Here is a 27,406-nt window from a genome sequence, read left to right on the forward strand (position 1 = left end):
CAGCATGAATGAGCAGGTAAACACAGAGGTTGTTTATGAAGAGTTTGGGACTTAGATATCAAAGGTATCCAGAGGTGTGGCTAAAGGGGAAATTTGATTGGACCCTCTCCCTCTCCAGGGAGGGAGAGGGTCCATTGCACTGACATGCACTGACATGTGGTCATGTCAGTGCAATCATCGGTGGAAATTAAAGGGGTATAGCACCGCTCATTGCAATCATCAAGCTTTAAATTATAACTATTTCATGTTAAATATTATTAAACCCAATGAAAGCTATTAGTTTAAATGTAGACTGGAAGATAATTTATTTTGAAAGTTGAACTCCCCCTCATGAACCTCACATTGGCTCAGTCCACTATAGTACACTGCACGAAGCATGTGTGAGTGGTCTCAATACCCACTAAAATTAAGCACGTTTGGTGTAATAACCGGACTTTATTTTTATTAATACGCTACCTCGCTGACTTGTGTTTCAATATTGTTACAAGGTGGCTACGGCTTATTTCCTAATGTGTGTTTATGGAGACGAGGGATTTGTGCACTCATTTAAGTCTCAACCAATTTTCTAAGGATACAAAATGTTAAATTAAAATCCAATTTACTTTAAACTGTTTTAATTAGTCGGAAGTTATAGTCGCTTAAAACAAATTAACACAAAATAACTGTCTTAGCAAATCATAAATACGAGACAAGTTTCACTTATGTCATAAATAATGAAGTAATGTAAAGTAGTGAAGGGATACAACCTCATCTTATGTGCTGTTTTAGTGCAGGATGTGGTTAAATGCCCATGACCAGGCTTGTTCTTTTTTTGCGTTGCGGTTTTAAATGTGACCACAAGGTGGAGCCATAATCACATGCCTACATCTGATCAGTTAGGCATGTGATTATCAGCTATCAGCTGTGTTTCAGCGTTCAGTCTAAGTTTTGACAAAGTGAGACTCCACTTTTGTTTCTGTCCTTGTTCTTCTATAACAGTACATGCACGGCAGCGCTTCACTTCTGAAAATATATTTTAATGTGCAAACAAAAACAAAAAGAAAGAAATGAGACAGACAGCATATCCATATTCCAGTTTTGTTCTGAGTTTAATCACTGAAACGAATGAAGGTCTCCTCTTCCTTTTCGTTTCAGCTGTGTCCCTGAATGTCCTTTGGGCGGTCTCAACTGCTCCACCACAGAACAAAACCACAGTGTGACCATTTCAGAAGTCTTCAATTTCACCCTTCAGAAATTCATCACTGTCTACGAGCTGAGGTTACGCAGGAGACCAAAGGATATGCATGTTGGTTTTCAATAGAGCAGCTAAACAAACAGGGGTTCCTCTTTTTCTTCTTTATGTGGCATTACTTTGTGATTGGTTAGGGCCCTGGTCCTCTTTTTCCCCCCCTTTTTTTTTTTTTTTTTTTAAAATACAAGTTTCAATCCGTCAATTTTTTTTTTAATACACACAATCAGTGACCACAAAACCCTGACACATATGTGTGTTATCTAAAGTCTGAGTTGACAAACAATTTAATAGAACACTAGGTTTGCAGAGGCAAGACATACTGTAAGCCAAACTGGTTTACACCATCCACAGTTGCCATGGAGAAGATTAATACTGATGGATGCAGAGCCAGACTGCGGTCGCACAGGGCCCATATATGTGCAATGTGTTTAATCCACTAGAAATCTCAAACAGCCTTCTCACCCAAAAGTACAGAAGAAACAAATCATGATGGGCAACAAGCCTCGAGCCATTACTAAGGGCAATTTTTCACATATAAGACCATGAGAGCCCAATCGCATGCAGTGCTGTTAACAGGGCTTCTTTTTTTCCTTTGCACAGAAACATTCAAGGTGTTCAACTCGAAGAGAACACATCAGCCTCACATATTACAGGACCTGATCTGTAGTTTTGTGTATTGAATCTTCTTGTCATACAGTACAAAAACCCAAAGCTCACATTCAACATACACACTTTCTAAACAGCAAAAGGTGAGCCAATTAGTCATCACCATCATTATACCAACAATTCCACAAGAATGAAAGTATAATACGTCAAAACAAAAAAAGAAATTTCCAGTACCAGGACAGCAAGAAACATATGAATGTACTGAAAATAACAATTAAAAAAATAAAAGACACTGAAAAGAAAACAAGTAAACAAAAATTCAACGAGTCGCTAAAAAAATAAGATATTCCCTGCCCTCAGCCAGACTTTAAAAAACAAAAATGAAACAATCAACACAGTAAATAATGAAACATGAGAACACACAGGTCCAAATCTGTTTAGTTTCCATGGCAGCGCTTCCCCAGCTACTGGCAAAGGCAGCGTCTCCAAGCTCTCCCATTATTTCTTTGCCCATAAAAAATAGATGTATACTAGATTCATACAGTATTTCATAACTAAATTCACAAATGATAAGAATCATAACCATAAGTTTAAAAATGTTCTTGCAAAGTTCATAATACGCTGATTTATATATTTAATTTTTTTTTCCTTTTTTTTTTTTTTTGCATTCAGTCCTTTATGCATATGACAACATACTGTCCTCCATCATCACTAAGTTAAATGCTTGGTCAGCTGAAATGAGAGCACCATGGGAGAGAGATGGAGAGTGTGTGGGAGGTGGAGAGGGACAGAGGGTGTGGGGGTGGGGTCAGAATACTGTGAGAAAAAAAAATCCAGATATGCCCAATCGGCGTGACAGTCGGTCACGCTCAGACTCTGCCCCTGCAGCAGGAAGGGGAAGGGAGAGAGAGCGACGGGGTGTGGAGCCTCTTCCCTCTGCCCAAGCCTGGAACTGGCGGCGCCTGACCCTTCCTCCTCCTCCTCCTCTTTATTCAGTTTTGTCAAGTAGATGCCAAGAAGTAGCTCAGTGCTTGTTTTGTTTTCTTTTGAAAGTATGTGTAATTTTACACATCTCTTTTTGTTTGTTTGTTTGTTTTCATCCTCAAGAACTGGAGGAGCAGACTGGTAGTCAGAAAGTTTCAGGTAGCTTTGTGTGTTTCATCCTGTCGCCAGTCACATGACTGTCTCATTTAAAAGCAAGTGGTTCTTCATGGTCATTGGTCACAAAGACTACTCATACTCAAGGAACTGTTTATGGTAGAATAAGAGATACCTAGAAAGAAAAGAGAAAACAAAATGAATTACAGTATCACACTGTATCAGACTGTGTAGCACTAATGTTGTGTTTTGACTTTTACCCTTCACTATCGAGTACATCCTTAATGCTAGCCTTGGTGATTATGGCATCATCACATTTGAACCACTGATCCTTGTGCTGGCGGATAAAGCTGGTGTAGTGGCCACTCTCTAATGTGCCTTGGTGGTTGACCACAGCAAACAAGGAATACCTAAAAAGAAAAAAGAAAAGAAATGGAAAAACTGAGTTTTTAATGCAAGAATATCCCATCATCCCACCAGTAAATGAGCTCTTTCGGTTCAAAACCCAGTACCATTAAACTTTAAGGTCATTTTTCACACTATAGAGATATTAAGGAAAAAACATTTTCACAAACGACACAGTATATTCCCAATAAATGTCCTGGAAAATTAAAGCAGTTGTAGCTGCAATGGATGAAGAAAACTAAGCAGCTTTTAATAGGCTTCAAATTGAATTAATTAGGGGAAGTCACAGCCGGATGGTTTGGGTCATTAGCATGTGCTACTGTGTAAGAGTCTTTGATGTCATACAGCAACAAATGCTGATAATTTAGTGATATTTCGTGAATTTTGCTAATGCAAGGTACTCACTTATTGTCATTGTTTAATACATCAACTGACTGTTGATACTGCCCGTTCATTCTGCTCTCTTTACTGTAAAAGACAAAGAAGACAGTTAATTTTTGAGGCAAGCATAAACTTCCTCAAAAATCCACTAGGTGGCAGAATACTACAATCAATGAAAGCACGTTGGTTCTCTGCCTGTAACACTAATGATGTTTCAGTCTATGAGCGGAGCTGAATGGATGCAACATTCAGGGGTGGGGCAAGACTGCTGCTGCATGCTCTAGTGACATCAGTGTATATTACTAGGGAGCATTTACACAAAGCATGTCATGAAATGTAATAAATGAATTGGGAAGGTGAAGGATATACGAGGAAAAGTATTTTTTCCCCATTTGGATCTTAGCTGCCAAATATTTACTATAATATATATGAAAAGAAAAGCTGAGGGCCTCATTAGTAGTAGAAATGAAACATGTAGACTTCAGCGATCATCTAACCTGGACGCCATGAAGGGTGTCATGTCCAGCTCTAGGGGGAAGGAAACATACGTGGTGATCTTCCTCCGTAGTTTAGCAGAGTGCTCAAACCGCTGGAGAGGGCCAGAGAGGGTTGATGAGAAGGGAGACGGGAAAAGGAGAAGTGGCAAGAGAGAGAGGCGGGGGGTGGGGAAACCAATACTATATGTTTAGAATTAACAGGCATCATTTTTACAAAAAAACAAAACAAAACAAAAAAAACATGAGTGAAATGTATGTTTTCCACCCTGGCTGTCAAACATTTCCATATTTGTAATGAGATAACAAGTGAGGCTGATATCCATCTAAGACAACATTACTGCAGCCTACAAATACATTATAGGTCTCCAGTATTGCAATAAATAAAACATGAAGATAATGGAGCACCATATGAGTCATTAAAAATCATAAATGTCCTGGGACACTGCACAAAGGTGCAACACTGTAGGAGGCAACAACAGCTAAATTGAATTATGAACACACCTACGCACATGTACCAGCCAGCTAAGGCACTGCATAATGTGAACCTTGCTGACATCAGATGAAAGGCTGCATACACACAGAGCAAAATGAATCATATATTAATGCCACTGCAATATAGAACAAGTACAGATAATTGAACAGCAGAATGCATTGGCATGAAGGCGGAAAGGAGGGAAAGTTCACGTCAAGATCAAATGCATTTGTTTTCCTCTGGCCTGCAGTGCAGTCTCTAACTAAAGGAAACACAGAGCTAGTCAACCTTATAGCTTGGCATTAATGTTTACATCCTGTCACGAGCGAGGGCAGGTTCAAGATTCTCCTCCGTGCAGCAAAAAAGCTAAAAAAAAAAAAATGGGTAGCACGATGGAAAGAAAAGTAGTCCCTACATAAAACTGCTCAAATTGCTGCTCAAGTTTTTAGGGGATGAGACCTTAGCATTATAAGGAAATACTTATTAGCTCAATTACATATAAAAGCATGCAGGAATCTCATCAACACATGCACACATTTGATTTTAAGGGTGAACTTTCCTTTTAAGTCACACAGCTCTTTTAACTATTTCGGAGTGGTGACAAAATTAGACGTGCGAATGTTAGATCCTCAGATTAGCCTTAAATAATCAAACTGTCAGACAGTGACAGACAATGTAACGAGTGATAATTGGCAGCGCATGGGTGACTCACTTTGAGATGGAAACATGCTACGATGGGAAGCTTCTTCATTGTCAGCTGTTTGGTGGACTCCTGGTAACTATGGCAACCACCACATTTTATTTTGGCACTGCTTCCTAGATGCTCAGGTCGCGTAAACCTGCAGAGTGAAGAATGCAATAAAGAGAGAGGGGAGAGATGACGTGTTAAAACGTGCAGCCAGAAAATGGATATGGAACGGAGGCATGAAACGCGAGAAGCAGGAAGAAAGATTTCTGCGTGGAGTGTTTCTGGTTGTGTTAGATGTCCTCTGAATGTGGAGCGCACTAAGCTGTTCTCCGTATCAGTGGAAGAACATGAAGGTCTGTATAATATGCCTGCTTGCACGGTTTTGCTGCAGCACATACGCATGTCAGTTTGCCTAACGCAAAAGCCCATGTGGTGTCGTCAACGCCTTTATCACCATGGCAATAACATCAACCAGTTCTGTAGCTTTAAGAGACTTGCTGCAGCAACTAGAGATGTGTGAGAAGCTGCAGTAAAAAAAAAAAAAAAGTCAGCAGGAGAGGAGGTGAGAAAAAGAGAGGGGGAGGATGAGACAAATGTGAGTGGTAGAGAGTGAGGGCAAACGGGAAAAGAATGAAATAAGATAAGGAGAAGAGGAAAACAAATTGAAAAAATGAAGAGGCAGTAGAGGAGATATGAGAGGTCACACTCCCTGGTCAACCTGGTGATGGGAGAAGATGAGATTCAAGGATAACACGGCTGTTGTGCCTGAATAGAAACTATATGTGACCCCCTGTACATGTGCAGGGGTGAGGTGAATGTCTGACTGCTCCTGAAAAGATGCAGGTGGACTGATAAAAGCTTATTTCCTTTTAAATCAGCGCAGATTAATATGCCTACTAGGAGCCCGATAAACATGTAGCATCCAACCTGAGAAGGGTTTTGGTTTGCTTTTGCTTTTTGTTTATGTATTTTACATCACACTCACTGACACATCCACAAGTATTTTTAAAATCAAGAAAAAAATTTCTTCTTTGACTCTCCAAAAGAGAAAAAATGCCCACAGAAACATTTATTAAAAAACAAAACAAACAAACCTTCATTTACATAAAAATGTGAAAAAACACTTAAAATGCAAAATGCCTGCAAAATCAGCAGGTGACAGTATAACTAATTCCAGCACCATGCTGCCAGTTGGCCCTGCCGCTGCCACTATAATCCATAATATCAGTTTTCCATGTCTAGACATAAACAGGGAGTATCTGCACCTTATATGGAGTTTTCCAGCAGGCCTTTTTTTCAGTGGCTTTAAGCAGTTTTTCAAAATGTTAAAGTGTTGCATTAAAAAACACAAAGCAAAAGAAAGCACTCCTGGGGAACCTGGACTGAACCTTATGTATGAATGAATGAATATATACCTGCGCAAGCAGTCTGTGAGCGTGGTGGATCCTGACAGGTGACTTTCGCCATTAACTGTGCTTCCATCCCCTCCAGGGCTGAGGGGCCAAAAAGGTGTGGAAGAGCCAGGAAGGTCCAGACTGATGTCCCAGAAAGGGTCTATCGTTGTGGAAACCCCACTACAGGGGAAAAAAGAAGAAGAAGAAGGGAGTTCAATTATAATGTTTAACTATTAGTGTGTGGCTTTGTGTAGTTTGGCGTCACTTGGCAGGATGATGACATAGATGGTAACGAGTAAGATTAAACTCCCACAGCCCCCTTGAGATTCTGATCATGTCTTTGTTTAAGGCTGATGGAAGACTGAATGTGCGCATGTGAATAATGTCTACACAGTTGTTCCGGGTTCATCTGCAATTCAATGATGTGTTACGTCAAAGAAAATGGCTTTGCGTAAAGAATTTGTATTATTACAGCCCAATAAGCGTGATGGACTGCAGCCCAGGCAAAACAGAGGCCTCAAGTGCAAAATGTGTAGAGTATACATAAATATATATGCACAGGGGTGGGCTGCCAAACATTATCAATGCTGGTTAGATGAGTCATGGTTTTGCAATACCCAGAGCAACCAGTGGGTGGCTAGCAAGGCAAGCAGACATGCATTTATGGCAATAGGAGATCAGCTCTGCAGTAATTTGACACCAGTATGGCACTACTTTAGTTTGAAAGCCTTTGCTGATGCATTTTATTGCTTAAGAGCTTACCCATTATATTCAAAAAGTGATTTTAATGATTATGAAGGGGCGTGATTTACTGCCACGGTGATGCACTGTCATGAGCAGCTCTGCATCAGCAGTCTCTACTTTCACAGTGGAGGCAGGTAATGTCACAGTAAGCTGGGCTGGGCTTGCCTGCAAGTCTGGGTGAGGTGCTTTCCAGTTCAGTGCAGCGTGCTAGTGTTAATGTGACAGGACAGCTCTAGGGGGAAGCAGGCAATGCTTGGGTTGCGCTGCTGTCTAGACAACCTCCATTAAAGCAGCTCTGCAGGGACTGGGTCTTTGAATAAGAGCGCAAAAACCAATGGTTCCCCCACTACTTGAAGATGACAGGAATATGTGGAGGATGCATGAATGAGTAAATGTTGGAGGGAAAAAAAGACAGAAGGCGTGATGCTGCTTCAACATGAATGCTTAGTGAACATCTCGAGTGGGATTGTCTTTCAGCAGTCCCTTTCCATTGCATCATGACGGGGGTTTTATCTGACGCCCCCCACACACACACACACACACTTACTGGCAAACTTGACAGGTAACATCTGATTGCAGGCCCCCGGTGAAGATTTGGTCAATGATGCAGTTACAGTGGTTTGGATTGTTGGCTTTCTTGCCATTGTCGTCTGTTGACCAGAGAGAGGAGACAATATGAACACACATGACTGCACACTGCCCACCTCTTTAGCACATTTAAAAGCTTCACAGTGCCTCGCTCCCACTTCACAGCTCTTTATTCTCTCTAGCCAATCAGGGTAAGCCTTTCCGTTGTGGCTATGACTGAGTCAACCTGTCATTGCACTGCAGCAGGGCCTATTGACATTCCTTACACTACTTGCTTGCTGTCCCGTTGGTACATTGTAAGTCTCCTTCAGTATGTTTCCAGTGAAGTAAGGCACTGTTGTCTGTCGGTAGATTTTAGGTATAATTCGATATGCCAGATCAGAGACAGTAGGTGGCTCTGTCTCCTAACACTCCCCTCAATCTCAGCCGACACTGTTTTTACCTGCGTTTACTCACTTAAGTCGAACTGGAATTTCAAACTAAAGTATTTATGGGCCACAAACTCAATAAATAAATAAACCCATTAAACTAATTGTGTTTAAGGACGACTTACTGATAGTGTCTCCTTTGCAGTGCCTATGCAGTACATCCAATGCTGCAATGAGGAACTCATGGGCATCTTGCTGCTCGTAGCCTGCGAGGTGGCGTGCATGAGTCCACACCAGGTGCAGCAGCCGGAATGGAATGTGGGGCGAACGGTGGCCCGAGTAGAACTGGGAGAAGGGATGAAAGATGGGACAGGTGGGTGAGGGTGAAGAAGAAAGGTGGTTAGCCTATTTTTCCAGGTGTTACTAGGTGTGTTATTTTATCCACTTCATTCCAGTCTCTTTTGGCTCTTTTGTAAGCACTTCATTCAACAGGTCTTGCCAGATATAAATGAATTCTAACAAAAGTTACAAAACAGAACCAGCTCTGATGACAGCAAATCCACAGAGAGGGAAAGTGTAAGACACAACAGAGGCAAGTCAAAGCAGATGGGTGGGGGAAAAACAGGGAGAGTGTGCAGCAAAAATATCCATCTGTTATGTGCTGGAGATCTCTGGCTTGCTGTTGAAATTGGACTGAGAATTCAGGGCAGGTCAGGATGGACAAACAAGTGACAAGGCGAGTACCGGCAGGGTGCAAAAACAGTGCAACGAAGTTCCAACAAGAGCTCATTAATGCCAGAGGATCTCACATCTCGACGTGCGGATAATGCGCGCACGTCGCTTTATACTCCTCAGTTTTCTCTGAAGTCTGATTGAGCGGTGAAAGAAAAAAAAATGCTGAGCTGACGTCTCTTTTTGAATCTTACAGACTCTTCTCCTTTTCGGCAGTCTGAAGGTGCCTGACAAACGAATTACGCGACAACACGAAGACAAGAATAGGGGAGAGGAAGAGGAGAGAGTCGCTGATCAAAGCAGGCCACACCTCCCCTTTTCAATCCAAAAAAGCTGCCTGAGATCACGCAGGTGCCTACAGAGCCACAAGATGACTTTTGATGAAGATACAGAGGGGAGCTGGATGTAACCTATGAAACAAGGCTTAGGCACCAAAAAAAAAAAAAAAAAGACTGCTCACGTGCCCGGGACTGTTTAAATGTAAAATCCTGAATTTTATGCCTCAAAGACACTTCATGTGAAATACAACTGAACAGTTCAGCTAACTGAGACAGGACAGACATGTCTGTGTGTGTTGCGGAGGTGGGGGGCTGATGATTCAACTCGTTATATATTATAACACCACTTGCCAACTGTGTGCCCATATACACTGCAAATGAGAGGATGTAAGAAGGAAGTGAGACAGTGTGGGAGCAGAGCAGGCAGTCATTACGTAAGACTCTGGGTTGAGTTTATTAGATGTAAAATATTTTCTGTTGCATGAAGAATAAACAGTTAAGACTTTTTAAGGGCTACGTAAGTTAAATCTGGCTGAGCAGATTCAATAAAGGTGTATAATTACTGCATTGTATGTTGCACTCTACATTCCTTTCAGGCAGCATTTCTTCCCTTGTCTCTGCCTCCCTCTTTGGACTTGACAAAAGAGCACAAGAGTGACTCAGCCTTTTATGGCAGAGAAAACATTCTGTATTGCATGGTTGTTAAAAATCTCTAAAATTATAGCTGTGTACACAAAAAAAAAGATGATAAAAAACTAAACATTCACAAACCCATTTTCTTTGTGCCATTTACCAAACCTATCTAACAAGTTTGCACATGTCGACTGTGCGTCGTACCTCCTGAAAGAGCTGCGACATCTCACACACCAGACAGGAGTTTGATTGCATCTCGCACTTGTGTCTGTCGGAGAGAAAGAAGTCTCGTAGCAGTGGTGTGTGTGTCAGAGCCTGAACGATGCAGTTCATGAAGCACGTGTTGCCCAGATTTATTAGCCCTCGTAAACCTGCGGAACAAAAAGGGAATAAAAGAAGAGGGAGAACATCAGGGTTTTGAAGGTTAAACACGGCAGTGACTCCAATTCGCACTGGTGACGATGAAGAGATTTTTAAATCATATTTATCTTTGGACTACAGTGAACTTCCTTGTTCAAAAAGTAATTCAGTACATAAACTACCGGTATTTACAAGTCTTTTTCTTTTTTTCAATGCTCTCTCATTTTAAAGTCTAAGCTTTCGCTCAACTTAGCCAGACATTTATCCCAAACCCAATTCAGCAATGTTTTAGCCATTAGCTTTGGGTTATCATCATGCTAAAAGGTGTATTACTTACTATTCATCACTCACTGAGTTGCATTGGGTTTCCCTGGGCCTGTTATTAAGAACTAATTCCATAGTATCATACTGCTACTACCATGCTCTACCATGGAGGTGTGACCAGAAGATGAGCAGTGCTTCATGTTCACTAAGAGCTCTTTCCAGAAAGTAAAATATTTATCTCAGAGTCCTTTAAATGGCATTTGGTAAACTCTGTGAGCTGTCATGTGTCTTTTACTGTGAGCGATATATCCCTACAAAGGACTTCTGAAGATGACACACATCAAAATTCTATGCTACTGGGAATACGCGTTGCTTTTATGCCTTTAACCTGAGCTGTGGCTCGACAGAATTTTAATCACAGAGCTCTGAAGAGTTAATTGGATGTCAAGCTTTTGTACTGGCATGTAGTGTAAATTGTGAAACAAATGCACCTTGTAAGAATATAAAGTCAAGTAAAAGGTTTGAACACTTCTTTTACATTTAATAAATTGAGTTAAATTTGGTTTTTAACACTAGATTGATATATAAAAGGCTGGTTCATGTATTTAAACATAATGAAGTTATGCATAAAAGCCACCAATGCTTTGTGATCCATTTTTGTTTGGCTGAAAAGTTAATATGGTGTTGGGTCAGGTATGCCAGCAACACTGTGTGCAACTTGGATGTGTTCCCAAAGCTTTGAATGAATTCATTTAGAGTGAGAAATGATGGCCAGAAGAACAGGTGAGACACAGCTAGATCTTGGGTCTAATCCAACTGACCAAGGTTTAGTTCTTGATAAGAGTGCTCAGTGAGCGCCTAAACAATTTAGACTGGTCATGGTGGGCACACACACATAAAGACACCAGTTCCACTGCCCAGTCAGGTTGACCAAGCAAATTGTTTGAAGGTATAAAGAGAGTGAAGGCTGGTGGGAGACGGGGCGGGAAAAAGGGTAAATTACTACATGTACAAAATTAGAGACACAATGGAAACAACAGGAGGGGTAAAAGCATGGCAAGAGATAACTCCAAAAAAGGAACAAAGAGAAAACAAGCTCTGGGTAGAGATAGACACACATTCTGATGTAGTGTGCATATATCTGAGAGGGAACACTGTGTCCTGCCTCTCCCAGTCCACTGCCTGCGGGGCTGCCCAGTCTGGTTGACCTTGAGTATTACACCTAAATGCATGAGTGACTCCAAGCACACTTGCGCGCACACACACGTACACAAACACACAAAGAGCCATGGAGAAAACCCACAGCAATCACAACTACGATGAGAAGAAAAGCTGTGCAGATTAAGACGTGCAGAATAAACAGTGCAATCGATTGCCCACCTATGGTGCAGTTTGTAGTGATTTTCCTCCGCTTTGGATTGTGTCGTAATAACTCTAGCTCCCTCTTGGTCGGCTCCCACGTCGTGTACTTCTCCCCTATGCCTGTGGACAAATGTGACGGCGCAGAGATTACCAGGCTGCTTTAGTTTAAAAAAGAGAAAAGAAAGAAAACTGTATTAATGAAAACAGAATGCTATACCTTGCAATTTCCATGCTTTCCTCTGTTCCTCTTTGGCAATCTGCTCCATGTCTTTGTCATAAATGTAGTCTTGACACACAAAACAATATATTCCACCATATAATAGGTCTATTGCTGTAGGAAGGAAGGAAGGGGAAAGAGAGTGAGTATTAGATATTAAATTATAAGTATATTTTTTTTTGTACAGTAATAGACATTGGGGGGTGGGGGGGGTTAAAATGATTATTTTGCTGTCTAAAACCACTGATAAAACCAAGTGTTACCATCTTATTGCTTCCACTGGAAATGAGAGGCAGATGTGAGGCAGGCAGTGATGGAAAAGGTGTATTTGTCTACCACCCCCACTTGTGCTTCCCATTAACACAACCCAACTTCTTCCATTTTCAAACTCCACAGCAACAATATTTCAGCTCTGTTGCTGTGACAACCTATTTTTAGATTAACCGGACATCTTTCTGTTTTTGGCGCTACTCACAATAAGAAGGTGAGCTAATGCATCATGTAGAAAAACCAACCGGTGTATATGTGCTGCTCAGTGTTTTGCAAGGGCGTGAAATAAGAAAAGACAGTAAAATATATATAGAAACAGGATGCTCCACTGCATACAACAGCACCCGGTTAATGAAGAAAAATTAGAATAATACAAGTGGCAGAGAGAGGAGGAAGACAAGGTCCTGCATAAGGCATGAGAAGCATTTCAGCACTCGTGCTGAAATGAGTAAAGCATAAGAGCAAAACAATAAGAGGATGAAGAGGTGGGGAAATGAGGTTGATAGAAAAATAAGCAGACAAAGAAGGCATGAGCAAAGTCCTGTGAGTGAGCCTGCTAAGAACAGGAAGTGAAAATGATGGGTACAGAGCACTGAGAAGGGAGCTTGACATCTAGCAGTGGAGCAGACAAGGGAGTTTGGATTAATTTGATTAGAGGTAGAGAGGAACAGAGTGCCAGTGTCAGGGAGGCACCTGTGGAAAGCTCAACGCTAATTAAGACCGTATCCCCGCACACAGGACGGAGTGTGTGTGTCTGTGTGTGTGTGTGACCAAACTGCTGAAATGGATTAAATCAATTAAATCCATTAAGATGTGTACAAAACTGTTCTATTGTCTCTGTTGTTCCCACATTTAATTGTGCTCATCAGGGTGATGTCAAAATCTTGCTCTTTAATACCTTTGTCTTATTTCGCATAATTGGTATGTAATGTTGAAGCTACTCTTTTTGATAGCACAAGATTAGCAAAAGTCTACCATCCCCTTGCTGAAGAAGACTGCCAGTTTAAATGTGACTGGGACTAGGCACTCCCACAGGAACTGTAATGCAATGCAGTCAGCATCTATTTTGCCACTGGTCGTGAGAATAATTTAAATATAACCAACTAGGGTCTTAGAGTGCGTGAGAGTGAGCAACTTACCTAGATTGTGTCTCTTGTTTTTTGCGTGTTCGTGGATGTGTTTCTTTGTAAAACAGCCAAAAAAGACGCAGTAGAGACAAGAGTGGAGTCGGTTCAGGTGGGCGCCACACATGTGACAGATACACGACTTGGCCTGGAGAGAAGGACCCAAGGGATTACGGGGGTTGGGAGAGAACAGGGGACAAAAGGAATTAAGATCAAGGCAGGAAAGGACAAGTCCATAATTTTGAGAAAATCCTCTGAAGCAGGACAGAGCTTCGAGGCCTAGTAAAAGTATAAAGAGCAGAAAAATAAAGTTCTATCTTCAAGTGTCAGACAAACAATTCTGAGGACACAAAGCTTGAATGAACCTGACAGGAGGACAGACTAAAGACTGCTGGGCCTGCTGACAAATCAAACGCAGCGACAAATTAATTTCACAGTGAATCTTTCTGTATTAAACATGTGCAAGCCATAAAGGGTGTTGATGCTTGACAGGCACACCATTGCAAACAATGTGCGGGTAACTCACTAACAGCAATAGGTGTGTTGCCAGTGATTTCATTCATAACATGGCATAACTGGCAAACATGCAAAAAACTCTTCCTTAAAGGAATCAATGTAGAATAATAAGCAGCAACTATAAAGCTAAAATGCTAAAGAGCATGAGTGACACAGAGGATAAAGGACCTGTTCTATGAACACAATGTGTAGAACTATAGTCCTGAATAATGTGATCAGCAATAGAGTAGGACAGAACTGCTTGACATGCAGGTCAAGCATTTAAAAAGGGTGAAAGGTCAACATGAAACTACTATAAATAAATATATAAATGCAGTATTATTGATCTAATTAAAATCAGAGCTTTGTCTGATCTTTGTTTGTTTATTTAGGAATCTAAAGGACACTACAGCAGAAAGTTGTCAGCATGCCTTTTTGAAAGGGAGAAATTGAATAAGGAAAGGGAGGAGAAAGAAAGCAATCTAATCAAAGCCTTTCAGGGTGCAGACCTGATGCAATGAGTCACCCACTTAGAGGGGAGATAGCACAAAAAGAGCTGTGAAGTAGGTGAAGATACCGAAAATAAAAGGAAAAAGTACTGACCAGACAGCTTTCGGTTTTACACTTTTAGGCACAGTGTGTGAAACTAACCTCACCCTCTACTTTATAACTAATGCTACTGCATATAAACTCAGCGGTCCCGCGTTATGTTGTCTGCCTATTGTTAACTTTGAATTGGGATTCAAAAGCATAACCTGAGACACTCTGAAAAGCATAAACCATCATTGTGCCATAGAAATAAAAAAGAATTTAAAAAGAGGTCCAGCCAGTTTTGCCTTCTTCTTCCTGGACAAACCACATATTAGAACAGTGAACAATGAAATGGTATTATTACACAATTATCAAAGATACCACTAATAATGCAATCCCTAAAATAACTAACTACAATTGTAAATATGTTCTGTAGTGAAACTTTGTTCCCATGACAAAGAACTGGGCAAAGAAGTGGGACGTTGAATTGGGCTCCTACGGGCACATTAGTTTCAGGTCTGTGTACAGGTTTTGTGTTTCAGGAAACTAACATTATAGCTGCAAGTAACAACGCCGTTCAGCAAGGCACAGTTGCTAAAATCTCATCTCGCCGCTTGGTATGGCTATGCATTTTGTTTCCAGTGGCCCCTAAAGGTGAAATGCAACATTTTTATGCTTCCTTAAAAATTAACTTTCTGTCATGTGATATTTGGACAGAAAGTATATTTAGACCTCACTTCCTGAGACAAATACTTAAAAAAAATCCTTACAACTCCTGCAAATGGTGATTTGAAGCTCATCTGCACCAATGTTCGAAACAACTGGAGAAAACAAAAAAATTCGCAATCACCAATATGGTGAAAACACCTCAAGCTGAATTAGCCACAAGCCCACAAATTCAGCAAGTCACTTTCAAAAGCCAAACACCCCTAGAGACAGTCTGCTCCATTTACATTATATATTTCCTTTAGGCATTATTATTAGATGCAGCATACATTTTCAGTACAATAAACTTTCCTTTTTGCTTATTGTTAGCTTATAGTTAATGGTAGATCAGGTGCCTCTGAACCAGTAGTTATGCTGCTACAGTCTCAGATAAAGCATCTTCTCTAGCACATCCAAAGGTTTTTCAGTGGGGCTGAGGTCTGTATTCTAATGGCTAACCCATGTGTCAAAATGACTCATGCTATGTGGACCCCTCTTTCACAGGCTGAGCCCAATGAATCTTAGCATTGTCATCACAAAATAAGCTTAGGGAAGAAAAAAATTTAAATGATGGAAAAACCTGGTTATTCAATATATTCAGGTAATCAGCTGACCTATTTTCTTGTTGAACCTAGTCCTCCATTCTAATGAAAGGCTCTTTCTTACTTTAAAGTATACCTGGGAATGGGGGGAAAAAATAATCCTGATGATACAATGATGGTTTATTCACTGTAGCATTATCAAATGTGTAACATGTCTTTTTTTATTTTGTTTAAATGGCAAATGAATTACCTGAGTCACTTTCTTCTCCTTCTCCAACACTGATTAGTTACCTTCTATTCACCTTAATCTGGCTTAATGAATACCACCATGACTAGTTATAAAGTAGTGATGGATTGGTCAATTTAAAGAAAAAAAAAAATCAGTTTGGACTACATACACAATAATTTATATAAAAAATATTGATATTGGGTGGCAGTGTAATGATTCTCCCACCTATAGCACATATCCAGATTTAATACTTGATACCCTCTATTTCTATCATTTCTCTTGTCAGCTACTTGCAACAGAATTTTAACAATAGAAGTTAACACAACTATTTGATATGTTAACAATAACAGAAATGCCGCTGTTAACTGTACTTGAGGCATTATGTTTTTTAGAAGGAAAAAAAAAAACAGTTGGACTGAGACCTGAATCCCCGCAGAGATGATTTATCAGTGGGAGTGGGCAGAAATGGTCACAAATTGTGTAGGAGCCAGTGGTTGCAGGATAAAAATACCATTCCTGTGCAAAATTCTACTGTCAGAAGAGAAAAGAATTCAAAATTCACTTATCTGATTTGCAACAAAATATGCTAGTCAGGATGTGATCAATGCGAACAGTACCATGCAATGACACAGAGGTAGCCAGCAGAACTCCCAGTGCGGTCTATGTTTTGGATAAGCATTAGTAGGCATGGGCTAGATTGTGATGACATTGCAGTGGAGGGGATATTCACGGTTGCAGGCACTAAGCTCTGTTTTTATTCAAATTGGTCTGTGAGGCAGCCAGCTTTGAATGGGCAGAAGGGGCAGCACCAAAGAAAAGCTCTATGAGCTTGGTGAGTGAATAAGGAAATGAACTAATTACATCACTTAAAACTAACATCTACAACAAACTCTAAATCTTTAAGGTTGCATGTAAAACATATAAAAGGTAAAATGGGAGACAGTAGTAGTAGAACAGATAGAGTGAAGAAGCAGTTCTGTTTTTAGAGTATAAATTAAGCCCTAAATACACCAGTAAGAAAAGCTACTCACTGTACTTAATATTAATAACATGTTTTTAACTGCCTGTCCAAACTCATCCCACCAGCAGTGATGTTAATCCCCATTTCTCCACTGCACCATAGCACCAAAAACAAGAAACCCTGCTAATGCCACGCCTTACCCTACTCCTCACCCTCCCCTACCTCAATACATCTGTATTGGGCAGAAAATCTATCCCTGTTCTCTGCCTCTTACAATAGTTCACAGGCTGTCTACTCCTCAGTGTCAGCAGTCCTGCATCTCTGTCTGCACCTGGAGCTTTTAATGTTCTATTAGATCAGCTATTGATCAGCCGCTGGCTCAGATGACTGGAACAAGTGTCGGGCAGGTAGCAAGCTCATGTTCGTGCTGCGCTAGGCTGCATCTCCCACCTGGGATGCACGCTCTTTGAGGGCGGTTAGGCTGTGCTCTGAGTGAAGGGAAATGATGCGCTAAGTTGCTGATTCATAGAAGAGCAGATTTAGAAAACCACCGATTTAAACGACTATACCTCCAATCTATTATTAGCATGGGCAAAAGAGGGCATAATGCTTTGTGGAGTCCACCGATGCTGTGTGGGGCTGCTAGCAAAAAATGACTATGATGGAATAAATATGAATCCTCCAGTGCTCTAGATCTAACTTCACAAAAGTGCCATCAATACGTCACACTTACTCCAAGCATTAAGGGTAATGCATTCAGTTATTCAAACGTAGCCAGTAATGTGATGAGCTGTAACTGAGGAGGAGAGAGAATGATGACAACAATTATGATGTGGACAAAGGTCTGGCTCAACGGAGAACCTTCTTGCTGCTGAAAAGAGAGGAGCAAGGAGGGGAGGGGCAACAAAGTCAATACAGACTAGGGAGCAAAGCTATATGAGAACAGTGACTCACCATGCTGCCTAGCACTCATAAGCCCATGCATGCTTTTCAACACACACACATACATTAACCGTAACTGACATTAACAGTGCATACTATAAATACGCCTGAAAACACACACAGCAAACACAGACATTGTTAGACATTTGCTGTGGTACTTGGACACAAGTGTGCACATATACCGAGTCTTCTTTGACTCCATATTTAACAGGAGCAAGTCAACAAGAGACTATGGAAGAAAACTGATGGTGATGCTCCAGAACCGCACTGCTTCTGACTGACCTCATGGGGCTGTTGCCTGACACTGTCTTGGCAGAATGATGCTGTAACCCCCCACCCCCACTATTTTCACATAACAATGCCTGGCCCACAACATGCACTTTCAGTAAGCTGCCCTAGAGATACACAACATGAATCTGTACGGTTTCACGTCAGCTCATTGCATGGTCTGTTGAAAGTGATATGAATGCTGTGTAGTCTTGGCTTGAGAATGTATTCCCACCTCATACATATGAATTTTAACTTGGAGACATAAGGGATTGTTAGAGTGTGTAGTTTAGCCTCATACTGTCACATATAGTGGTATAACGACACAAAGCTAAACCCTAAGCCCCTAGTGTACAGAGTCTACTTTTCCCAGGAAAACGAAAAAGACAGACACACTAACACAGAGACACACACACACACACACACACACACACACACACACACCTGAATAAACAGTGTATGAAGGAGAACTCCATACTGGGGATTTGTGCAGATTTTGTAGGCCTGCTGAACACGTGACAATCTACATAATGAATATGTGAAAGTAATTAAGATCACTGAATAAGGGAGTGACAGTCTGCATTCTCTATTCTTTTACTCTTTTATTTAAGACATTCAATGATGTGGGAGAAAACAGGAAGCAGAATGCAGCAGTGAAAGATGAAATATGGTATTTAATTAGTAATACTGTATTTAGAGATCGTCTTCTGGAATATGCATATACTTGGAAACCAGCCATACTCCCTTGAAAGGTCATTGTGAATCAATGCAAAAAGCTCCATCACACAAGAGCACAAAGCCAACTTTAATTCAATTCACCTCTTAAAAACAATAATAATTTATGAACAAGTTTGTTAAGCTGCAGAGATGTTTAACTGTCCAAGCTAACAAATTGCTATATGGTTATTGCAGCTATCAGATGCCCAAAGCCTGCTCTACCAAAATAAGACAACTATTTATTTAATCAGAAATTGAAGAGCAGCTTGTTTTGAATGGCACCCCTTGGACTAATCATCAAATTGCGTGTTTTTCCCTTCAGCACCAATATGCCATAACCATCACTTGCGAGAAAATCTATAAGCACCACTGAACAGAGCCACAATGGAGCTATTGCAATATAGCTTCCTTAAAAGTGATATTACAGAGCAGACCCAAGTAATTGTCATCCAAGTGTCTGATGCTATTGTCTTTCTCACAAGGAGAGAGAATGTTTTGTAGACATAATGTCAATCCCAAGAAAAGCTGTCACTTCAGTGAAAGGTTTTAACTATAGGGAATGACCAAGTGTCTACAAAAAAGAGATTGATTGCCTCTTGGTTCTGGTCAGCCGCTGGAGAGTGACTGACAGCTCATTAGCCAGATGGTGGTGCTAAGGGAGGGCTGGACAGCAGCCTCATTGGCTGGCTCATGCCACGAACAGCATGCTTTGTGGCAGTGATGCCTTTCCAAAGCCTGCTGGACAGTCAAATGAGAAGTGTAGTTGAAGGGAGGACAATGAAAAGAAACAGTCTGTGGGAGAGGAAGAGGGAATCAGTCAAAGGGGAATGAGACCAATGAAATTGCAAACTCATGTTCTTTTTCCACTTACACAGACTCCCATATCTGAATATTCGGGTGTAAGGATCAATGAGGCCATTGCAAAAGATAATACCACAACACAAAAGCTTTTGTTTTGTAAACACCTATTTTTTTTTTAATGTTCCTCTCCATTGTTTATCTAAGAGCAAACTTTCATGCAAAATCCTACCCATATGCTTAACCAACACTTTACATATGTGGCTATTATTTGTAAATTTTGTACCTACTTACTTAAAATTGCTTCCAAGTGGAAGATTGTTAACATTTGTCCTTTGGTATGTCTTACCAGAAATGAAAAAACCCAGAATAGTATAAAATGCACCTAGGGGTACAGTAGAAGTTCACAGAGTATGTTACAGTTCCCTCAGGACACAGAGTATTTATGAGGCAAGATTTTCTATGACTAAAAAACTGGGAGGCAAACAGCATGTGAAAGGGGCACCACAAGGTGACACACCAGGTCCATGATTACTCTGGGAGGGGTTTACAGACCATTTGTTTAGTCTGACTCACTAAGCCATAGCCATGGTGCTTGACAGACCGAAACCCACATAAGAAGAAACCAAGGAGTGACAGAGAGCATACAGACATGGAAAAAACAGGCCTGGACAGGGGCCCAGGAACCAAAATCTGACATCACCAAAGCCACAGAGTGTTGCCTGCAAGCCAATCGGATGAGAGGAAAAAAATAAATAAATAACTAACAGAAAAATAGACCATTTGATTATGCATTTCCCAGGATCCACAAAATCAAATTAATTCAGATAAAGATATAATTCAAAAAATAATAACTCAACCCATGTTTTATTTAATTCCAATAAATACTCAGCATAAGCCTTGAGTAACCCAACCATTTCTTTGTTCCATTTCCAAGTAGCCAGATTTTCTTCTAATTTTTAAAGTAGTTTTGAAAAACAGTTCTTCCCAAGGTTTTTCAGTCCTTATATCTGACCAGACCAAGAAATGTGATATATTTTTTGTGCGTTTGATTGTTAAACCACTTCATAATGACCTATGTATCAATCAAGTATAAAAAGGCACCCGACTCAAGGGATAAATCAGTGCTCTAATTACACATAACAATACAACCCTTTAAATTGTGTAAAATAGCATTTTTACACCAACAAGATGATTCCCAAAAGAAAACTATTAGCCAGAAGATTTGGCATATATTGTCATGGTGTGCAATGTGTCCTTAAAAATTTAAGACGTGACAACTGAAGCTTGAAAAAAACGAAGTGACAGACTTAAAAACTATCCAGGGAAGATGGATAGTATTAAAAGCCATGCCCTTAACAAACGGGGGGGATCCCACAAAGACCTCACACCGGACCTGAGAGATGTATGTGGCCCTTATTTTGATCCATCTACTGTTCACTGAAGCCTCATCAGAAATGGTCTCAGTGGAAGAGTGACTGTCAGAAGCCATTCTTAAGGAAGGGAAACTGGAAGAAAAAGCTGGGGTATGCCAAACTACAAAAGAAATCGATTTTTGGTTCAGGCTGTGTGGAAAAACAGCGATGACACAAAATATTGTCCCTCAACCTATTGAGAATTGTACAAATTCTATTTTTGCTTTATATACACTATATTTCCAGGCATGTATGTAGATGTTTAAAAAAAAATAGCTGGATCTGAAGAAACAAGTAGCTGCTGAAGATTTCTGTACAGTACTGCACACCAATAAAGTTAAATAAAATATGAATAATCAAAAGAGTATTTGAAACAAACTTAATAGGCTAGATTTTAGAAGAACCATGGCTTAGCAAGGTTTACAAATAAAATAAAGTCAAGGTAAAGCAGGCAGCAGCGGCGTGGGCGCAGAAGAGGAAAAAAAGCGTGATAAGAAGAGACTGTAGGAATAGATCCTGGCGCTAGAAACGTATGCTGATGAGTCAAGGAGCAGGCCTGTGATGCGATGGAGGCAGATCTGACAAAGAGATCTCCTCATAGCACAGAAATCAGGCGCTCTCTGGGATGGGCCGTGCCTCCGTGATTTTGTGCATGTGTGCATGCCAACTGAAAAAAGAGGAGGGAGAGACGGGCGTCGTAATTGTGTCAAGCCTTGAAAATATATCCGTTTTCTGAAATTTCCAGCAGCATCTAGCAAATGATTTATTTCTCATCTTCTCTCATCAAAAGCAGAAAAGCACAAAGGGGGGTTTGCACTTATGGGAAAGGTAGAGGAAGGCTGGGGGGCAGGGGGTGTGGTTTCTCAGATCATATATGATTTATCAAAACTAGAAAATACAAGTTCACTACTGTCAGCTCTCTAATCATTACTCTTTAATCTAAGTAACAGCACAATCTTCAAAGTAGTTATGGCTGCAAAAATTCTGCCAGCCCCACCCCACTCTGCTTTCATCCTACCCCGTTTCCACTCAACCTAGGGTAATATCTCTTGTTTAACTGTATTGCACAGACCCTCACTGTGGAGTAGTCCAGTAAACGAAATAAGAGTTCATCGTCCTGGATTAAGCAATGTCAAGATAAATAAGTATAGAGGCATTACCACTCACAACCATGGCCATTCACAAACTATAAATTTTGAATACAACTGAAATAGATTAGCCTCAATCAAATGACACAAAAGCTGCTCTGACACCCTTCTGTCAAAGTCCACTTAAATGGAAATCTGGCAATTAAGAGAAATAAAATGTCAGGAAACAGCACAGAAAAGGTCCCACACGACATACCCATTTTAATCACACACAGAATTTAAAGCACACTAGCTTAGCATATCAAAAACAGAAGGGATTTGAAAGACAGAAGGGAAAGCAAACCAAAGCAATGGTCTTTCCTTTCCAATCCTGTAGCTACCCAGTATGGCTAAAGAAGATCTTTCCACTAACCAGCATCTAGGTTCTTGTTCAAGGCTAAATACAATGAACCACAGACTTATTCATCTGGAATAAATCCACCCGAAGACAAACAACACTGCATACTTGTTTATTCTTGCCATTTCATTTCACAGGGCATCTTCAAAACGCCCTTTTATTTGTATTTAATTGTTTTCTCAATGGACCGTTTGTGTCCCAATTACGAAATGATTTAGAGGCCATTTGTGATTGTGCAGAGAAGACGGTTGCTACATTTTTAGAACAAAATGACACCAGGCTTCAGGCGTGACAGAGTCTACAAAAAATAACAACATTAAACGTGGAGTTTATGGTTAATATTTCAACTGTGTGTCAGTAGCAGATTGCAGAACATTACACAGCAGATAAGAGTACTTGTCATTCCAGATGAATGGGGAATTTGCTCTAGAACCATAATGCAAAAAATAAATAATCCTAAGGTCCTCAAAATGAAACACACAGAATCCCAGGCCACACTGGGTCACCACATCTCTCCTGCAGTGTCCTATTCCTGATGTTCAATCTACCGGGTTTTACCAGTGAAGGGTTGTACATTCAGAACAGGCGACAGCGTAAATGCATCACCTGGGAATTGATATTGGCTTAAGGTAGGAAGAGTAACAGCTTACAGGAAGGCTGCTGAGGACAGTCCCTTCTAAAAGAAGATGGGAAAAATGCAATACAAGATTACAAGATTATAAGGCACTTCTAAAACCAAAACCTCACTCTCATCTTTCTAGAAGGTGCCTCTTAATTTACAGGGCTTCCCACCAGTGTAAGATGAATATGCAAAAGGAACTGCACAGATAAGCTTTTATCTAGTGAATGAATATGACATTCACAACATCCATCAGTGTCATCTAATCAAACCATTTTGATGCAATAAGTATTCAACATAAAGTCATACTGGTATCTAATGATCTTAAGAACAAACACAAAGTGGTCTCAACTTTACTTTTGTACCAATGAACCAGCACAGTAGTGCTCTGCATGTTACATTCGTTAGAATCTAAACAGGCTCAGTGACAAGTTGTAAGGCACAAATATATCAACTAAGTAAAATGCAGAAACTTTAACTTCTCTTTTCTACCTGCTTTCAGCCGTATGTAAACATACTATTTCAATATAATAAATAGTCATATGCTCGATGAAGGAAATATAACAAGGTATAGCAAGCAAGAAACATGGAAAAAGCCTGCATGTCTCTAAGGCTACAGGCGTATTGTGATAATTTGACATGATAGAGAATCTAGAGGGGATACATTATAATGAAAAACTGAACTGATAAAGCACATGGAAATGTGGAGCACAGAGCATGAATTAAAATGCAATCCAGTCTGGAACTGAAAATGTTAAACTGTACAGAAACCTGCTTGTCACTACTTTCAATGCAAAACCGTCATCTATCCTTGAGCACTTAACATCTAGCAGGATTGGGCCTGGATGACTGTTATTTATGCAGCATACTACCAAGCACAGATGGCGCAGGATTGATGGAAAAAAATAGGAAAAGAAACATCACTATACCTCTGATAAACTGCTGTTGTGTTTGTCTCAACATTGCAGACACATGGAAAGATTTATTAGACGTACTTTTTATGTGAAAAGCGGAGCTTGCTGCTGATTCAGAGACTCTGGAAGATATTATCTTGCAAAAAAGATGGTTGTGTGGAGCTGACAGGAATGTTGCTGAGACAGAGAGCGCTGCAAAACAGATACGGAAAGATTCCTCCCAAACGTATAGGACAAACCAGATTAGCCACCACTAAACACAACAACAGGAGTTTAGCCATAACTCTGTACATCACTGAGAAGTGAGCAACACCTATGACAAGTCATACTTTTACGACGGACTTGAGCTGCTGTTGAGCGCTTTCTTGTCTGTAGTGTGCCAAAGAAACCAAACGGGTTTTTAAAATAAATTGTAGCAGTGCCCCCCATTATACTGTCATGTATACATTTTCAGATGCTCTCTCACAGTTTTGCTTTATAATTCTGTCGTCTTGGGTGGGTGAAAAAAGAATTAAGACAGACAGGGTGAGCGCTGTGCTCAAGTTAAAGCATGTCATTTCAACACTGTATAAGCAAAAAAGGGTTACTGGCCATTTAGCACTATTTGCTCTAACATAACCGCAATGTAACTGAGCCATGCTTTTGGCTGTTCTACTCATGGTCCACCCTCCCCAACAGGCAATATTTCTGGCTGTAACAGTGCATCACAAACAATAAAAGGATGGGGCCGATGCCTCCTGCTACACTGGTTTACATCCAATATTATGTCCACTAAATGAAGAGGCACTGAAGCGGGTGGGTGAGCGGGAGGAAAGCAAGCAAGCCAGCTCTTATTCATCTGAACTACCTGCATTATGTCAGTGAAGATGAGGAGAGGGGGGAAAGCATCAACTCACCAGCTCTGCCCATCCTGCATCACTGTGAAGTACCTATTTTATCACAACGGCATAAATATGCATTACAACATGCAGGTGAAGCATAGATGGCTTATAAGCAAGCAACAATCAAACTGTTGCTAATGCAAGGTGAAAACAAAGCCAAGCTAGACAATGTGAAAACAGTGGCTCAAAAAAACAAGAGGAAAGAAAAAGAAGAAAGAAAAGGAGTGAAAGGGTGGGAATATAACAGAAACTGCAGCACGGTCCAGTGATGACATCAGTGTAGAGAGATACTCATAGCTGTGTAGGCCAAGCAGGTGTGGGATGAGCCCAAAAAGAAACTGGGAATAAAGCAATCAGCGGAAGCCCCTGAAAGCGACATGGCCAGGGTAGAGAAGAGAGCAAAATAAAATAAAATAAAAAAACACGCACACACAAAAAACAATGACCTAGGAAGCCCAACAGAAACCCGCTAATAACGTGAGGACTCTGTGTGTTCGTGCGAAGACACAATAGGTCCCAATTGGTGTGGTTACTGTTAACCCGTGACCACAACTCCAAAAAAAGGAAAGAAAAAAATCCAAGTTTAGACATCCAGCAAAACGCTCAGCTAATAGCAGATTTTCTCGAATTAACAGTGTTTCACTTATTAAAGACAATTTCAGTGTTTTTGTTAATTCTGCTAAGGATCCTACAGTATCCGCAGTTCACCAGGCAGAGTCCTGCTAGCTAAGTTACCGGTGGCTAACCATAGTACTGGCAACATTTGCTGCTGCAAGAGTACTTTCATTAAGATTTTGTGATTGTGCTTCGTGTGGGACACCATTTGCACTCCAGTTCTTTGTCTGTCTGTGCCACATTAAAAATTATTTCACTTCTGTTTGTGAGGCTAGCGTTGCAGTTCCTGTGTTTTTTGTTTTTTTGTTTTTACCTTGCGTCTCCTGGTCTCAGCAGTACCACTCCAAACAAAGCATTGGTATATGACTCGAAGATTTTGTTTCCAATTATCCACCTTATAACCGTTCACATGGGAGCACCCGGCCGGACTCATGACAGACAAAACATTCAGTATGGGTTTTTAGGTGACAATGAAAAGTCTCCTGGATTATTCACTTAGCTAGGCTAGCTAGCACGAACTGTCTGTCCAGAAATGGTTTCCGTTTGGAAATGGGACAATCGATGTAGTATCCAAAATGCTCCTCGGGCATCTGACAAACACGGTCTTTGATTAACTAGGTCTAAATCTTTTCATGTAGTCATCAAACAGAATTATCACTTCACTAAAATTCTGTTCCCCTTGCTGTTTTGACAGTTGGCTTTTCGTTTAGCTCCACTTCCACTCTCACGATTAGTTAGCTTTCTTTCTCTAGTTAGCCTGCTAACACTCAACTACAGCTTCACAATGCCCGCCCAGCCTGCGCTATGATTTGCCACAAAAATTACGTCACTACGTTCGTGTTGGAACTCGAATGGTGTGCTTGTTTTACAACCTACAGTGTCCCGTAACCATTGACTTCGTCGATGACACAGGCTTGAGACAAACGCCTCCTGTCCCGGATAACGTGGAGTATATAACTGAACCAAATTTTACAAGAACGTTATTCTGAATGGTTCACGCTACATCCATGAGTGGAAGGGTTTGTTGCTTCTGAAATAAGCAATATTAAAAAAGAAAAACCTATTTGTTGCTGTCCTGTATCATGTCCGCCTCGGTTAGAGGATGTTCTATTGAGGCGATGCCTCTTTCTTACATAGTCACTCTTTATTCATGTAAAAGTTTCAGTTTATGATTGCAGTGCAGTTGAGTGTGTGATATAATAGCAATAGTGTAAAGTGGATTTTTGTTTATTTGAACATGTGCAAAAATCTCCAGCACATATTTGAAGGTGCAGTCCTATTAAACGTGTAACCCCTTTAAATTAAACAATTGAAGCCTACCACCTAGTGGATAAATTGTGCATGGGCATAAAGGATGCAAGGAAATTTGAAAATGTTTATGCCGAAATGACTGACATGAAAGTAAGACAGTTAGGGAATAATTACCCCTGGCTGAGGGCTCAAAAATGCAATGCTAATCTTTAAATATAACTATATGGTACACTGTATGTCAGCATTTAAAGCCTTGACAAACTCCATATGGAAGACCTAAGATTTTTTATAAGCTTTGTATGGAAGCCAACCAACAGGATCCAGTGG

The 27,406-nt window shown here is 40.5% G+C and overlaps 1 protein-coding gene across 1 annotated transcript; it reads right to left on the reverse strand.

Moving 5' to 3' along the window:
- Window positions 1–815: 815 nt before the first annotated feature.
- LOC102291889 (ubiquitin carboxyl-terminal hydrolase 22) lies at window positions 816–26,619 on the reverse strand. Its single transcript, XM_005936190.3, has 13 exons — window positions 26,142–26,619; window positions 13,728–13,860; window positions 12,319–12,432; window positions 12,120–12,221; window positions 10,320–10,486; window positions 8,658–8,817; window positions 8,064–8,166; window positions 6,794–6,952; window positions 5,403–5,529; window positions 4,219–4,310; window positions 3,746–3,808; window positions 3,196–3,345; window positions 816–3,110 (listed from the first exon to the last, which is right to left on the reverse strand). Exons 1-13 carry the CDS (start codon window positions 26,259–26,261, stop codon window positions 3,068–3,070), a joined length of 1,533 nt encoding a protein of 510 aa, XP_005936252.1. The 5' UTR covers window positions 26,262–26,619; the 3' UTR covers window positions 816–3,067.
- Window positions 26,620–27,406: the final 787 nt, after the last annotated feature.

The sequence above is a fragment of the Haplochromis burtoni genome, unplaced genomic scaffold (assembly GCF_018398535.1).
Source record: "Haplochromis burtoni strain Fernald_Lab_line unplaced genomic scaffold, NCSU_Asbu1 Contig_209, whole genome shotgun sequence".
Lineage (NCBI taxonomy): Eukaryota > Metazoa > Chordata > Actinopteri > Cichliformes > Cichlidae > Haplochromis > Haplochromis burtoni.

Coding starts and splice junctions, on each gene's coding strand:
- LOC102291889 (XM_005936190.3), bottom strand. CDS start 26,261: ATGAGTCCGGCCGGGTGCTCCCATGTGAACGGTTATAAGGTGGATAAT. Junction 12,222..12,318: donor GAAAGCATGGAAATTGCAAG/GTATAGCATTCT, acceptor ATTTGTCCACAG/GCATAGGGGAGAAGTACACG. Junction 5,530..6,793: donor CTCACAGACTGCTTGCGCAG/GTATATATTCAT, acceptor TTCACTCTGCAG/GTTTACGCGACCTGAGCATC.